Source organism: Dermacentor variabilis, chromosome 3 (genome assembly GCF_050947875.1).
Source record: "Dermacentor variabilis isolate Ectoservices chromosome 3, ASM5094787v1, whole genome shotgun sequence".
NCBI classification, from domain to species: domain Eukaryota; kingdom Metazoa; phylum Arthropoda; class Arachnida; order Ixodida; family Ixodidae; genus Dermacentor; species Dermacentor variabilis.
This window is the reverse complement of record NC_134570.1, coordinates 179,610,494-179,628,078: the sequence shown is the minus strand read 5'-3', so window position 1 is coordinate 179,628,078 and position 17,585 is coordinate 179,610,494. Positions and strand designations below refer to the sequence as shown.

The 17,585-nt window shown below is 47.8% G+C and overlaps 1 protein-coding gene across 1 annotated transcript; it reads left to right on the top strand.

Annotated features, from left to right (window-relative positions):
* Nucleotides 1–3,555: 3,555 nt before the first annotated feature.
* LOC142574930 (uncharacterized) lies at nt 3,556–16,786 on the top strand. The gene is made up of 3 exons (XM_075683918.1): nt 3,556–3,750; nt 3,948–5,183; nt 16,652–16,786. The coding sequence occupies exons 1-3, from the start codon at nt 3,556–3,558 to the stop codon at nt 16,784–16,786; spliced, it is 1,566 nt and encodes a 521-aa protein (XP_075540033.1).
* Nucleotides 16,787–17,585: the final 799 nt, after the last annotated feature.

The window sequence follows — 17,585 nt, the reverse complement described above, 5'->3', positions numbered from 1 at the left end:
TTAAACATTACTTTAGTTTTCTGCAGATTAATTTTTAGACCCACTCTTCTGCTTTGCCTCTCCAGGTCAGTCAGCATGCATTCCGATTGGTCCCCTGAGTTACTAAGCAAGGCAATATCATCAGCGAATCGCAAGTTACGAAGGTATTCTCCATTAACTTTATCCCCAATTCTTCCCAATCCAGGTCTCTGAATACCTCCTGTAAACACGCTGTGAATAGCATTGGAGAGATCGTATCTCCCTGCCTGACGCCTTTCATTATTTGGATTTTGTTGCTTTCTTTATGGAGGACTACGGTGAGTGTGGAGCCGCTATAGATATCTTTCAGTATTTTTACATACGGCTCGTCTACACCCTGATTCCGTAATGCCTCCACGACTGCTGAGGTTTCGACTGAATCGAACGCTTTCTCGTAATCCATGAAAGCTATATATAAAGGTTGGTTATATTCCGCACATTTCTCTATCACCTGATTGATAGTGTGAATATGGTCTATTGTTGAGCAGCCTTTACGGAATCCTACCTGGTCCGTTGCTTGACAGAAGTCTAAGGTGTTCCTGATTCTATTTGCGATTACCTTAGTAAATAGTTTGTAGGCAACTGACAGTAAGCTGATCGGTCTATAATTTTTCAAGACTTTGGCGTCCCCTTTCTTATGGATTAGGATTATGTTAGCGTTCTTCCAAGATTCCGGTACGCTCGAAGTCATGAGGCATTGCGTATACAGGGTGGCCAGTTTCTCTAGAACAAACTGCCCACCATCCTTCAACAAATCTGCTGTTACCTGATCCTCCCCAGCTGCCCTACCCCTTTGCATATCTCCCAAGGCTTTCTTTACTTCTTGCGACGTTACCTGTGGGATTTCGAATTCCTTTAGACTATTTTCTATTCCATTATCGTTGTGGGTGCCACTGGTACTGTGTAAATCTCTATAGAACTCCTCAGCCACTTGAACTATCTCATCCATATTAGTAATGATATTGCCGGCTTTGTCTCTTAACGCATACATCTGATTCTTGCCAATTCGTAGTTTCTTCATCACTGCTTTTAGGCTTCCTCTGTTCCTGAGAGCATGTTCAATTCTATACATAATATACTTCCTTATGTCAGCTGTCATGCGCTTGTTGATTAACTTCGAAAGTTCTGCCAGTTCTATTCTAGCTGTAGGGTTAGACGCTTTCATACATTGGCGTTTCTTGATCAGATCTGTCGTCTCCTGCGACAGTTTACTGGTATCCTGCCTAACGGAGTTACCACCGACTTCCATTGCACACTCCTTAATGATGCCCACAAGATTATCGTTCATTGCTTCAAGACTAAGGTCCTCTTCTTGAGTTAAAGCCGAATACCTGTTCTGTAGATTCATCTGGAATTCCTCTATTTACCCTCTTACCGCTAACTCATTGATCGGCTGCTTATGTACCAGTTTCTTCCGTTCCCTCCTCAGGTCTAGGCTCATTCGAGTTCTTACCATTCTATGGTCACTGCAGCGCACCTTGCCGAGCACGTCCACATCTTGTATGATGCCAGGGTTAGCGCACAGTATGAAGTCTATTTCATTTCTAGTCTCGCCTTTCGAGCTCATCAACGTCCACTTTCGTCTATCCCGCTTGCAGAAGAAGGTATTCACTAGCCGCATATTATTCGGTTCCGCAAACTCTACTAATAACTCTCCCCTGCTATTCCTAGTGCCTATGCCATATTCCCCCACTGCCTTGTCTCCAGCCTGCTTCTTGCCTACCTTGGCATTGAAGTCGCCCATCAGTATAGTGTATTTTGTTTTCACTCTACCCATCGCCGATTCCTCGTCTTCATAGAAGCTTTCGACTTTCTGGTCATCATGACTGGATGTAGGGGCGTAGACCTGTACAACCTTCATTTTGTACCTCTTATTAAGTTTCACAACAAGACCTGCCACCCTCTCGTTAATGCTATAGAATTCCTGTATGTTACCAGCTATATTCTTATTAATCAGGAATCCGACTCCTAGATCTCGTCTCTCCGCTATGCCTCGGTAGCATAGGACCTGCCCGCTTTTTAGCACTTTATATGCTTCTTTTGGCCTCCAAACTTCACTGAGCCCTATTATATCCCATTTACTGCCCTCTAATTCCTCCGATAGCACTGCTAGACTCGCCTCACTAGGTAACGTTCTAACGTTAAACGTTGCCAGGTTCATATTCCAATGGCGGCCTGTCCGGACAGGCCGCCATTTGTCAAATACTCCGGGTTTGTTTTTTTGGACCAGTGCGGCAGTGATCACGTGTACGAAAATGCGAGATGTGTTTACTCACCCCTGCGACGTAGGCTGCATTCGAGACATGCTTCAGCACTGGTTCCTGCTTCTTTTTCTTGCGTGACGTAGTTGGCAGTTTTGTTTCTGTGAAAGTGTTGGTGTAACAAAACATAAAATGTCACTTTTAGGGAGAGGATCGTCAGTTTCTCTAATTGTTTCTCAAATGCTTTTTCTAGAAAACTCAGGTCATTCTCTAGCATTAGAAAAACAATGTCATTACCAGAAGGACTTATAGATTCTTATTCATATTCCTTTTAGGACAACTGACGTTACGCGGAAACCGTACGTGTCTGTAGGCTATCAGCTTTACTGCTTCATGTGAACCATTGTGCCGCACGTGCGCAGCCGCGAACACGGTATGAGCATTTGTGAGTGATAAAAAAACTTAATGTGTATTGATCTCGTCATCTTTATCACAGCGCATGCTTGATGCAACAATGAATCAGAGTCAAGCAGTGACGCATGCTTGTTCGATGACCTGGGATTGAAAGACGATACTCAACCAGCATGACGGCCGGCGCTCTTTCTGCCATCGGTGATCGCTGGGTGATCACCGATCGATCGATGCATCAAAAAATGATCGCCTTCATGAGACGCAAAAACGCATAATTTCAGTGTCACTAGCGTCTCCCGTTGGCGCAAAAATGTGTCAACCGCCATGTTGACAAAGTGTCGCGTTTCCATCGCTCAGCACTTTACACTGCTGCTGCTGCTGCTGCTGCCGCCGCCGCACATTCAAACACAACACCAACAGGGACGCTTTCCGGTACGTACGAGCTCAGCGTCCGCAAAGCTCCATAGACGACCTCCACACATGGACAGATGCTCTGCTCCGCGACGCAGCCAACGCCACCTCCACAGTCACTCAGAAGGAGGGTGGCCCCACCCCAGATGCTAAACTCATGCATATGTGGGAGGCCCAGCGCAGCCTCCACACTCGCTGGCTCCGACGAAAACACAACCGCCCTCTCGAGCTTCGCCTCGCGCACCTCGAACGAGAGATCGAAGACAGCTCTACCAGACTTAGTCAGGAACAATGGCATCAGACTTGCGACCGACTCGACGGGCAGTTGGGATGCAAGAACACATGGTTTCTGCTCAAGCACTTGCTTGATCCCACCCACACCAAGTCTGCATCACACAAGAATCTCAATCTCGTTTCCAGGCACGAACCAGGAACTCCTCGTTACCTTGAAAGACAAATATATAAGCACCTCCACCGACATTCCCACCCCTTTAAGTTACAAAGGCTCCCAGACATGGACAGAGACATCATGGCGTCGGAAGTCCGTGCCGCTCTCAACCGCATCAAGACTACCGCGGCCGCCGGCGATGACCATATCACCAACAAAATGCTCCGCAACCTCGACGACCAGTCGGTCGCAGCACTTACAGACCTTTTCAACCACCACTGGCATGAAGGTCGCCTTCCAGACTCCTGGAAGCATGCCAAGGTAATCTTCATACCCAAACCAGGCAAACGACTCGATCTGGGCAATCTCCGGCCCATTTCGTTCACGTCTTGCCTGGGGAAGGTTATGGAGCACGTAGTTCTGAACAGACTCCACACTCACGCAGACAAGGAGGATCTCCTCCCCCCACCATGTTTGGGTTCCGTGCTGGACTCTCTACTCAAGACATCATGTGGCAGATACAACACGACATACTCGACCCGGGTCCCATCCGGGCGACACCCACCATTCTCGGCCTCGACATCAGTAAAGCTTTCGACAACGTGTCGCAGGCTTCTATACTGACCAACCTCTCGCAGATGAGTGTAGGCACTCGCACCTACAACTACATTGCCAACTTTCTTCACAACCGCACTTCTGAACTCCATATTGGAGACCTCTGCAGTGACAAAGTCACCATGGGCACCCGGGGAACACCACAGGGAGCTGTTTTGTCCCCGTTCCTATTCAACATTACTATGCGAGGCCTTCCCACACTTCTCGACACCCTACCCCACATTAAGCACTCAATATACATCGACGATATTACCCTCTGGACAAACTCTGGTTCGGACGGGGAGATACAAGATTCACTTCAACAGGCAATCGACACCGTCCACACTTACGTGCAGGCGAACGGTCTCGTTTGTTCGCCCAACAAGTCTGAACTGTTAGTCATACGAGACAGACGTGTTCGCCGACCCGTCCCCGACCCTCAAGAGCCGATCATGCTCCACATTGCCACCCACCCCATAGCCCCCGTACAGACCATCCGCGTGTTAAGCATGCTGGTCCAGAACAACACGCTGAACTCGGAAGCCGTCCAACGCCTCCGAACCACAGCCCACCAAATCAACGGCCTAATCCGCCGCATTGCCACTCGCCGCAGGGGAATGCGGGAGACCGACCTCTGCCGCCTCACACAAGCCTACCTCATTAGTAGGATTGTCTACACATACCCATATTACCACCTCCGCCGCAAAGACGAAGAGGCGGTAAATAGCATCATCCGCTCGGCTAAGAAGGCGGCTATGGGACTGCCCCAGTCCGCCAGCACACAGCGTCTGCTCCAGCTTGGAGTATACAACACCCTCACAGAACTGATAGAGGCACACAAGACTGCACAAATACACCGTCTTTCTCGCACCGAACACGGTCGTTACATTCTTAATCGTCTTAACATCAAACCTACAGGTGACATCCACCCCACTACTCCCCTCCTGACTGGAGTCTTCAGTCGGCTGGGCATCAAACCCATGGCCAAGAATATGCTACCCGGCCGCCACGATAGGCGCCGCCAACTGAAGGCACAAGCCTTAGACGTCACCTACTCCGCCGACGAACATGTCATGTACGTGGACGCGGCGAAATGCGACTCCAACACATACGTAGCCTGCGTAGCGACGCCCACGACCACTCTCATCAGTGCCGCTAAAGTGCGCACACACTCCCCCACCGCTGCCGAAGAGGTCGCGATTGCGCTAGCCATCGCGGATCCCCGCACAAGCATGGTTCTCAGTGACTCCAAACAAGCCATCCAAAATTTCTCAAAAAACTCACTCTGTCTCCCCGCCGCGCACATCCTCCGCGGTTGCGCTCTCGACAGAACTGTCAGCTTAGTGTGGGTACCTGCTCACGCGGGGAACTCTGGGAACGAAGGGGTCGACCGTTTAGCCCGAGGCCTAACTAACCGGGAGGCCGGCCCCTCGAACCCAGATGCGCTCGCGGAGGTCCCCAAATCCTATGCTGACATCACCAACTTCTACAAGGAGACGAGACGCGTGTACCAGCCTCCCCACCCCGACCTCGAACGAGCGCGAGTCACCATGCTTCGCAGACTGCAGACGGATTCAATCCTCAGTCATTCTAGGCTTTATCTAATCACTGGAGGGGATTACGACCCCGTCTGTACTAAGTGCGACAATGGAGTGTTCGCCACTCGGGCACACATTCTCTGGGGATGGCGAGGGTAACCCTCCCCTACAATCATTACTGCCAGCTCCCTCCGAGGAAGGTTGGAACCAGCTGCTGACAAGAGCAGACAAGAAAACGCAACTCGCACTCGTCTCGTGGGCCCAAGACGTCGCCCCCACCTAGGAGCCACACTAGGCCTAGCTGCCCTAACTTCCTACCCTATAGTGGCAAATAAAGTTGTTTCTCTCTCTCTCTGTACTTCCCATCATTCCCATGATGGTTGAACGATCGCAGCGCCAGATTTCCCTCTAGTTATACTAATATGGAACTCTATGATAGGAGCCCGTACGTTCAAAACATGGCGGTTCATCGATGGATCGTGGGGCTTAGCGCCATCTGTACGTGGAGGAAACACTTCCGGCGGGAAAAATATAATTTGACGCCACATCCGTTAAAAGCAGGAGTGACGTCATTTTGTTTCGAAGGCGCGAAATTTGTTTTGTTGGTCTGCCTTTAGAGCTTTATATTCGAATGCCACGCCATTCGACTTGATGGGCGTTTCAAGCTTTCAGCGTGGATAGCGATGCAGGAAAAGGCCAGCGGTACGGTTGTCGAAATCGCACCCCTGCACAGAACATACTTTCTTTGGAGGCCAACGAAAGTTTTACGTGTTGTGCTGGTCCTATTGTCGGACACCAAGCCCATCGGCCAGCGCAGTCGCGCGAGAACAAGTAAACAATTATCTGGCGGTCGCAACTAACTACTTTTGACTGAACAGCTCAAGAAGCGATGAAGCTACCCGCGTCACCAAATTCAGAGAAACGTTGACAAGCAAAAAAGCACAACGTGCGAGGGGGGCGTATTTCAACAGGTGAACTTTACGAGTGCGCCTTTCTTGCACATTTCAAGAGCTGCATTGCATTGCGAATGACAGCGGCGTCAGCGCCCCGAGTAACGATGTGCGCTGAAAAGAAGTGTACTTGTTATAATAAAGAAATTAAATAAACTTGAATTTTCTTAACTCGTAACGAATATATGAAATTGACCAGAAATTTTCTTTTTGTTGAATGAATCTAACTGTGGAGGGGGGGGATCTCGCTGGAATTTAAAAAGACGCTTTTTTTTCTTTTCCAATATTTCTTCCCTCCGAACATAGTCGCGCTTCAATCGCTGCTCCCATAACCAACCTTGCTGATGTCGGTGCAGATTTATACTGAACGGCTTTTCACCCGAAGCTTGGCGACCTATTTGGATCGACCTTGGAACGTACTTCAATCATCCTGGAGGCCCTCGCCTACCTTCAGTCGTCAGGAGCTAATCACTCGCTGCCATATGGTGCACTAGTCATGACGCCAGCGCATCTGCAGCGTCCAGGAGGATAAAGTCTCGTCCGCACAGCAGCTTCTTCGCAGTCGGCGGCAAGCGCTCGGCCCGTGCTTATGCTTGTTTCTATTACACATGAGGCGTAGCATTCACTGTTCTGTTTTTCACAATATTTCATGCTTGCCGCCGACTGCGGTCTTTCTGATTTGTGTGATGGCAATGGAACCGAACTGTGGTAAACATAAGAAAGTGTTGCCGGCTGAGGGAAAATTTCTAACCTGCGTTAAATGCCAATAGGGTTTTCACTTTCGGAAAAAAATGTGCTGGCGTCGTTCACAGTACCTGGGTAAAGGAGCTGATAAGCGAGACATTGGGCGATGCCGAGCTTGTCTAGCGGACAACCAGGCATCGACAGAACACGAATCAGTGCCTGTTTCGGCATCAGTATCTGAATTAGCAGCAAAGATTGAAGCCTTACTTTCGCTGAAGGACGCCATCAACTCCCTTGCCCTAAACGTAGAGGAGCTTCTCGCTCGGAGAACTACGGTGGATGCGCTTCAGAAATCGGTTCAGAACGTTGAATCTTCGATTGCTTTCCTGTCGGAAAGGTATGAAGAGGTGCGCGCTTCGGACGCGAAGCGCCAGGTCATCATTGAAAAACTGGAGACAGAAGTAGCAACACTGCGCTCTGCTGCCTCTAAAGTCAGAGAGAGAGAGAGAGAATAACTTAATTGAATTGGGGAAATGGGATAAGGAATTACGAGCTTGATGGGTGGTGCCCCAAGTCCAGGGCTCCAGTGGCTTCTGCCGCCAGCCGAAAGTCAGAAGAAATTCTACAATTGCGAAACGAAGCGAAGGAGGTTGAGCAGTACAGCAGGTTGCCAAATTTGGAAATTCACGGTTTACCGCAGAAACCTAGAGAAGTACTTTTTTCGCTACTCAGGGACTTGGCACAAAAGCTGGAAGTGCCCTTTGATGATTCTTATATGGAAGCCATTCATCGAATGCCAGCGAAGCGTGAAGGGGCATCTGTCGTGCTCGTTGGTTTGTGAATAGAATATTGAAAGAGAAATGGATGAGTCCTCCTGCGAAATTACGGTCCCTAATTGAAAGCAATGACATCCCTCCAAAGTTTTTCTGCGACAATCTAACGTGCTTCAACAAACATTTGTTTGGGGCTGCGCGGCAAAAGGGAAAAGATATGGAGTACAAATTTGTGCGGTCAAGAAATGGAAAATCTTTTGTCAGGAGATCAGAAGGCGCACCTCTAATACGCTCCTTCAGTCCCCCGTTTTGCTACGTGCCTCCACACACGCACACACAAACGCACGAGCAAACACACGCACGTACAAAGATTTAAATTTATATATCCACGGAACGAGTATCACTGGAGACATTTCATTTTTGGTAAAAACATCGCGCAGCATAACGCTCATACACGCGCAACAAATTTTTGTTTTGCAAGCACAAAGCCAGTAACCCGCAACAGGCCATGGGAAGACGAGACGACAAAGACAGGTGACAGCAGACGACAGCCATTGTCGTCTTATGATTCACTGAAGATGCTTATTCTAAACCTCTGACTAGCATCAGCCCTGGGCGAAAAGACCTTCCTATCTTTTCTGCACTCACTTTCTTTTCCTGCACTCACTCAAAACCCCCTTCACAGGGGTTTGTGAATGCATCGCAAGAATTTTCTTCCAGCCGGCGACAGTCTTATGGTGCTCCGCGCCTGATGCGCATTAGTCAGGTCAACATGACGGCATAAAAAAGCCAACCACAGTGGCCTGGTATTATGAAATAAACAATGTGAAGCCAGCACGAAGCTTAAGCACGGTGACTAAAACGCTCCGTATCAGCAAGATCATCATTTAAGTAGCTCAAATTATGCTGCCTTGTGCGCTCTCCCGGCTACGGACAGTTCGACCGCTTAAATCAGTGTGTTTGGACGAAGCTGCGACATTTGTGTGTAATTAGCAGTGCGAGTGCATATCTCATGGATTGTGCTGAAGGACTGAACGAACTTTACATCAAGATCGTGGTGCTTCCATCATATGGCTGAAAACTCAATAATTCTTTCATTAATGTGTAAATTTCATATTTACGTTCAGCCACAGCGCACGTATCCGCAACTTCTCAGGCTTCCGCTCTGCCTCAGTAATAGTTCCAGCTTCACATGTTTTAATTACCAGGAAGCAAACAGGAAAAATACTTATCGAGAAAACGGTCATTCCAGGAGACACGATCTCTACAGTGGTATTCACTGCTTGCAAAAAAAATATTAAATCTATTAGGCTGTAAAGGACTGAGGGCGACGATCAACCGCGAATATATCAACAACCTTCAGCTTACCGATGACAGTGTTCTGTTCAGCATCGCTGGAGACACATTCCGACAATTGATTGAAGAGCTTAACCAAGAAAGTGTAAGAGTAGGTAAAATAATAATATGGAGAAGAAGAATACGGGGAAGACAACGGTAATATTGAATAATCTGTCAAGCGAACAAGAATTCATGTCCAGCAGCTAGCACCTCCCTATTGCAAAACCTAGTATCCAGTGTCCAGCGCCATGCTAGATTATGGGCCCAGTATCGCGGGCTGGATGCTAGAGCGCTGGGCAAGCTCGGCAAACTGGGAGCCCTTGGTACTGGCGCGAAAAGCCGCGATAGAGCGTAAAATACACGGTGCCTGTCCAGCGTATATATATATATATATATATATATATATATATATATATATATATATATATATATATATATATATATATATATATATATATATATTGTATACAGAAAGCAACAGAGAGTGTTTTAGTTCTATAAAAATAAGAAAACAAGTAAATATAAGGACCAAAATTCGATTGGCTGACCTACAGATCCCAAGCGCGGTTCTTCACTACTACGCCACGCCCTCGTTTTTTCTTTGTTGCCGACATGACATTATACACAAACAATACACAAAAAATAAACCTGTCAGCGAGAATTTTGCTGCCACAACATATTAAATATGTTTGATGTTCCCAATTTATCTATCATGTCACTCCATGTTGACTGTTCAGGGAGTGCCCGATGGACATCCCTGAGCCGTACTACACTTTCAATGAAGTGATCGCGTGAAGATCGCAATTTGACATCACCTGTGTTGAACTGCGTTCTAGCTTCCCACAAACTGTGGAGGCCCAGGAGCATTATAACGTCATACGGAAAACCCTCTGTTTCAACCGGTAAGAATCTTATTCCATGTGGATCTAAAGGTAACCCTTTCTTTAACGTCCTCTGTAGCACATCCCAGAAAAAGATGTGATTCCCAGCAATCTAGAAACGCATGCTCTATCGATTCAAGTTTCTTGCATAAGAAGCAGTTAATTGACCATGGGACAAAAGTATCCTTGTTATCCATCGATGTTTTAACTGATAATGTATTAGTGTGTAGTTGAAAGAGAAATGTTTTTACCGAAGGGTGTACTAGCATTTTTTCATCCCTTTGAGGACAGCTCCTGGGCCTTGACATACTGTAAACCGGTACGTAGAGCATAGTGTCTATTAGGTCCTTATACAGATCTTTCCTAGTAATATTGGCGAGATATTCCACTGAAAAGCGTCCATGCAACACTCTTTACGCAAGCTCGACTTCTCGTAGATAACCTTTAACAGCTCCATGCATTGCTTCACACGAGCACACAAAAAATCCTGGAAGACGACGACCTGCAAGCACTTGCCTGACGGTGCGAAGGAACACATCATTCTGATTGCGAAGGTACATAAAGCGCGACACAACTTGTCGCACAAATAAATGTGCCATCTCAAGGCCCCCTTTCTTTACGGGCAATAACAAGTTTGTGCGGCTGGCCAGTACATGGCAAGGTGCGTGTAATCTCCAATGTCAAGATCCAGGCGCAGTTTTAGTTTCACAGAGACGCGTCTCGCACAGACATGGTAGATGTGCTACCTCCCCGCAATAAATTTTACGCCCGTATCAGAAAGAAAAAGTTGTTCGTATTCAATAGTATGCTTGAAAGCGCCACAACATCCATTTTGGTTTGAGATTGGTATTTTAACGTCCAAAATATTCCTAAATAAACCGCTGACCCAGGACGTCTTATGGGCTGTTAATGCCGATTTTGATAGCCGTTACTTGTTCTTCGCGCAAGGAATATATACTTTTTCATTTTGTACAATGATGCGTTTCAATCAACACATCTGTCTGGTCACATATCTTGGTAAGAGCAGCGTAGGCTTGCGCTGGCCGCCTTCGGCGACAGCACATCTCATGTTTAAAACGCCTCACATCGGCGCTTATCGCTTCTTGTGCTGACACGGTGGACACGAAAAAATGGCTGATTTATTAACAGTGATGCAAAGGCTAAAATATAGAGTGATTTCTCCTTGTTAAACTTGCATATTTGTGAGCCTAGACGGGCCTATAGCATGCAGAGAGGCTCGTCAGATACGTTAGGCCTTAGCTTCGCTGTAGGGACCGATCTTGTCGCGGATACCTGGCGAATGCTACATGTGTCTATTTTAGCCTCAGAACCTTTTCTGTATTATTTTTCAGTACAGTAGGCAAAATCGAAGCGCACGAATCACCTCAGCTTTGTTATCGGTGCGATAATATCAATCAGCGGCTGGTTCGAACTCGGCGTCAGTTCGAACCCGTGTGGACGACTTCTGAGTTTCGTGTCGACTCGACAACACTGTGACAACGGCGTCAACTCGCTGTCATCGGTTATGTACAAACGACTAAAACACGAGGCGTCCTCTGGGTTTGCGTAGTTTCGTTCAAAAATGTAGCTAGTCAAAAGGAAAAACGCAAAAAACGAAAGTGATCTTCAGTGTCAAATATGCATGCATGTATAAACAGGACAGCTCACGCACCTTTATTCCAAGCTGCGACGCGAAAGAGGCTTTTATGACCTCAAGATATAGCGTTATTTAGGACAAGAGACTAGTATTTGCCATGAATTTGTATAAAGCATTTATTATTCAGCAGCGCTTATACCTTGCATACTGGAACCCGTGCGGCAGCAAGCAGCTCTGTTTCCAGTCCCAGTCAGCGAACTGCAGCAAGAACCAGTGCCTGTACAGCTCAAGCCAGTGCGCCCCAGCATCATGGCAGTGAGACCACCGTCTCATCTAGTTGGACCCAGCTCTTATCCCGCGATCTCGTTGGTGTACCAGTGACTCCCAGCGAGTGCCGGTGTACCCAGTGTGTTCCAGTGTCAAAAAGCGCGCTGGTTTCCCACTGGAAGGCCATAGAAGACACTAATTTTTGTAATAGGGCTCTAGTATGTACCGGAGTAAGATTACCTAGGTCAATTACTCACACGGAACCCAGAGACGCAAATTAAGAGAACAATGACAACGGGTCGGAATGCATCCAGCCGGCATTACCAAAGCAAGATCGGGAGCTCACTGCTGTCGTTTTAAACAAAACCGTACCATCACTATATTCTTCATGTACTATCATATTGAGGGAAAACTTGGAGGTTAACAATAAAGCGTGAGAATAAGCTAAGGACCGCTCAAACAAGCGATGGAACGAAAAATGTTAGGCTTAATGCTAAGAGAGGGGAAGAGAGTGATGTGGATCAGATAGCAAACGGGGATAGTGGTGGTTGAAATTAAGAGGGAATATAAAGCTTGGCCGGCTGCGTAATTCATAGGGCAGATAATTGGTGGTCCATTAGAAATATAGAGTCGGTGCTAGAAGAAAGGAAGCGCTGTCAATGATGATAGAAAATTAGGCGGGGCTATTAAATAAGGATATTTGCAGGCATAGCTTGTAAACATTTAGAACCGGTCAAGAGTAGTTAAACCTCGCTGAGACAGGCCTTCGTTTTGCAGTGAACCTAAAAATATGCTGATGACGTTTTGCAACATTTGAAATTCGTCCGGAATGTTAATGCCCTATTGCCCTCATACCACAGTTCACTTCGTACTGCGAGGCCACATTCGCATGTTTAAAGAACAGTGTCTGTCGCCTCTCGGATAGCGCCACCTCCACCTTGTCCTCGCACTTTATGTGCAGTGACTGCTCCGCCTAAAGTACGTAAATGTCGAAAGATCAACGACTAGAACCGATTTGATCTGAAACAATGTACAATGTAAAGCGTTGAAGGGTTATGTGCTTTGTTTACGTTGCTGGGCCTTATTCTTACGTGCGCTTGGACATGTGTTCTTTCGGGGCTCGTAGATTTATGGAAACATTGACGCTGAATATTGTGGCGTTGTTCATTTATTAGCGTTGACTTCAATGAAGTGCCGCTTGGGCTATGACAGACAGCGTAGTTAGGGTCTCCAGGCCCTGACGTCACCAACCCATGATTTATTAGCGTTCTCCAAAAGTGAAGTGTACGCGCATTTTCGCATTTCACCACTGTCAGAATTCGGCCGCCTGGACCTGCAAAGCATTCAAGGGCTATGGCGAGGCAGCAGTGCTCCAGGAAATTTTACCATCTCATATATTTTCTATTTTGCATCATTCTTTTACGATGGATTTTAATGCTCATAGAACACGTCATTTGTCATCGACACAATCTTATTACAGAAAAATTTTACGCACTCTAGAGCGGCCATTTTAAGGCCCCTTTACAGCCACGCCACACCAACTTCATAGATCTCATACCTACATCGCAAACTCATCAACGCGGACCTGGCACTCTTTGGCCATATCTGGCCCTTGCGCCAATAAAAACCATACATTCATTCATTCATTCATTGAACCTGCAAAACAAACTCTGCAAGTGGTGCAAGGCATCACCGTGTTTTATCAGCTGAGGAGAAGTCAAGAGGTGATGAAAGCTGATAGCATGTCAAAGTGTGACAGGCCGCCAAAGATGTAGGTGTGGAATGTGCATAGTGAAGTTTTCTGTCATAAATTCAGAGCGTTGGCAGCCATGGCTTCTTTCTGCATTTCATTTTTAGGGCTCTTTTAATAGATCTCCGGGCATTTCACATTGATCCTATGCGAAGGGAATGCGCTCTAGTGTATACTTCTTTTCGATACATCGGCTCGCAGGGAGAAGAGGAAGCCGAAGTCTCGCGCGCTTGGTCTGCCGCTTGTTTCCCGATTGCCATATGTTCGCCAATGTCAGTGTTAAAATATATATTACTATTTAGCGGGACTGATTGGGTCGCTCCATTGCCCACAGGTGGTGAGCTCGGAAGTTTTCGAACTGCAAGCTTTCTTACATCTGCACCGCACAATTCTATCCTTCTGCAACACTCTTCATTCATAGAAGCAGGTTATGTTGCATCCACAAGATACCACCCCTTCCTCCGCCGCTTATGATGTTGCAACCGTCAAGCCTCGGGAATTTTCGCCGGCTGGCTCTGGCTTTTGGTTCGCCACCATCGAGTGTCCTTTCAGGCGAAATCGTATCGCCCCACAGCAGTCAAAGTTCTACTGAGCGTCTCTTTCTGGGTCAAATATGTCACCATGTGTCCACCAATTTCTATCGCAGAAGTGTGAGAATGCGTAACACTTCCACTGTAATTTCCCTTTGACACAGGTGCACTGAACAGCCGAGTGTGGTTGCGCTTGTCGGCGCTGTAGGAGACGCCTGCAGAAGGAAGCTGTTGAATAGGGGTGTGCAGTGATTTGCCGTGAGAACATAGCCTCGACTACATATCCGTGATGTGCGATCACGCTATCATTTTACCGCACTTTCTTCATTTATTGTCGTTTATACCGAGCTTTGCTTCCTCCTCGTTCTCATAAGATGCAGTAGTTTAAGTGCACTGCCACTTCGGTTGCGCCCTTATCTCAGCGTAAGAAGATTCACGCGCAAGCATAACTGACCAGCTCATGAAATCTGCGGTGTCTGTCTGAAGCCGTGATGCAAGCCAACGAGGCAATGCCTGGAGGTGAAGAGAATCGCGTGCCGGGGAAAATTCGAATGAGCGCGCTGGGCGCGCGGCAAGGTAACCCCACCTAGAAGAATGTGTAGGTAGCGTTGAGCGAAGTGGGGATGGAGAAACGAGGCGCAGCGTGGCGGAGGAGGAAAGCAGGCGGAGGCGCGCTGGGTTTACCTCGTTTGGAATAGTGTAGATGTACTTTGTGAGGCATGCATGCAAGGCAGTGTTGCGCAGTTACCACTCCGGAATTGGAATGATGATGGAGTCATTCCACTTTTTCGCGATCCCGTAATGGAATGGCGATTATGCTTGAATGAATTCATGGGAACGAAATTAGGCGCCTTCTGCCCGCGTCATTTTGCCCGAATCCTTCAAAATTGGCTCCGCAGATTTTGAATGATTACCGGCATATATTCAAAGTATTCACCGACTCCTTATTATCAAGAATAAAGTCGAAGTTCCACGGACCACCCTGATATTATTCTCAAGTAGGTAGACCGTTTTTTTTTCTACACATCGGCCACTTCCGACACGGTCGCTAAGCCTGACCTAACGAAGCTGGTGGCTTGAGCCCTGCAAGGTCACCTCTTTTCGGGTTAGGGCTGCAAGACGGCAGCGGTAAGCGTGGAAGGAGAGGATATAACGAGAGAAGAGTATGAGGACGAAGCAGGTTGGCGCGTTGTGAAGAGAGGAGGAAGTGCCAACGAACAGACCAAATCGCACGGACCCAAAGATCAGGTAGTGCGCTCCTCAAGCGAGAATGCAGTCAATAATAGGTAGAGCAAAGGGCATACAGCAAGAGAAATCATAGCGACAAGCAGGATGTCCAGTTTTACCAAAGGCAGCATTGAATTGAATTGGATTTATTAATAGGAAAGACAGAGAGTTCGACCTGAGCTAGTGCGCTCTAGTCTGCTACTCTGCACTGGGGAAGAGGAAAGGGGAGTGAAAGTATTGGGATGGATGATGATGATGATGATGATAAGAGAAGTGGTGAGTGCTTATGTACATGAGACAGTTGTCTTGCTAGAGCCACTCGTCGAGCTTGGTGTCCTGCAGAAACTTCAACAATACTTTTGTTGCACGTATTGAAATTGCAGTGTCAGGCCATGGGCCGAGGATAGCTTCTTCCGACAGTGGTTGCCTGCCAACGCTGGCTAAGAAACTTTCTAAAGTCCTTCGCTCCAGCATACATGCTAGGCAGTCGCACAGTAGGTGTTGCAGTGTTTCAGGCGTCTGGCAGTGATCACAATCAGGGCTGTTCGATTGGCCGATGAGGTGCGCGTAGCGTCGGGTGAAAGCAACGCCGAGCCGAATCCTGTTAGGCAGAGTACAAGGTAATAGTGTACCCATGGCTTCAAGGTCACCGACTATGGGATCAATCGCCCAGAACGCTGCGTCGCCAACGCCGTGGGAATCCCCAGGAAGGAATGAGAAGATGACATGGTGTGTGCCAACTACAACTACGTGGGAGCCTGCTGAACAATACAGGACTATCGCTCGACTGAGGATGGCAGACCAGGAGTAGGAAGCGAACGCGTACGAGTCGGCTCCGGAAGATACATCTAAGGGAATTATAAGAGTAGTAACGCACGAGGTGTCACCTGGAGAAACAGTGGAGATGCTAGTAACACCAAGGATCCGACGGTCCTCATGGTGAAGAGAATGGCAAACACCACGAACGTCATCATCCTTTTCGACGGGCATCACGTCCCTAACTATGTGAGAAACGGAAGGGCAATGGTCAAGTGCACACTATACCGGAAGCAAAAATAGATGTGTGCAACCAGTGCGGACGCCTCGGTCACAGAGCCGATGCCTGCCCGAACTCGAACAGCAGAAGATGCAGAGGCTGTTGGATGAAGAACTCGCCACAGCACCAAGAGTGCGAAGCGAAGTGCCAGCTCTGCGGCAAAGACCGCCCTACGTCGGATCGCAGATGTAATGCCAGATACAAGGTACCGTACTTGGCAAAGAGGCGCCGCTGGGAGCGAGTCAGACGAGAGTGAGAATAAGCGCTGTACTGGAAGGGAAGCGGAAAGACCGTACAGGCCAGGACGGAAAGACTAGAGACAACGGTCGGAACATCGGACGAGGTACGGATCCGGACCGGGAGACTTCCCCAAGCTCCAAGCAAGGGAGAGGAGCCGCTCGACGTTTAAGAACAGAGCCAGATCAAGATCGCGGTCCGTATTGGAATCCAGACCCAAGACCAGTAATACCGGGTCTCCCATGGCACAGGGGCGAGGAGGATCCAAGAGCCCAAAAGGAAAGAGCAGCGTCAACGGGGGCGCCGCGGGACCCTTACAAGTGAGCTGGGCGGACGCGGCTTCCGAGGCAGAGGCTGCAGAGGCTGCTTTTCAATATATAGTTGAGACGCTAGAGGAAGAATTGGTGCAGATCAGGCAGAGCAATGTTCCATTTACGGATGAAGTTGGAAAACTCAGGGAAGAGAACGACCGCTTGAGGAGCGGGAAAGTGCCACGCAACGAGGAAGCCTCGAGAGTTATAACGGAAGAAAAAGACACAGCAATGGAAGAAGACGTAGAAATCAAACCAATTATGCGTAAAACCGAGAACACTCTGATTGAAACCGGAGTAAAGAAACTTCAGCCAGCCACAACGCTCCGAGAAAGACGAGGAATTTGATCAGAAAATTGAAGCCAGCATTACACAGAACGAAACCCAATTTGAAACTAAACTTCAACAACTGGAAGGGATACCTGAGGCAAAGATAGAGGTAA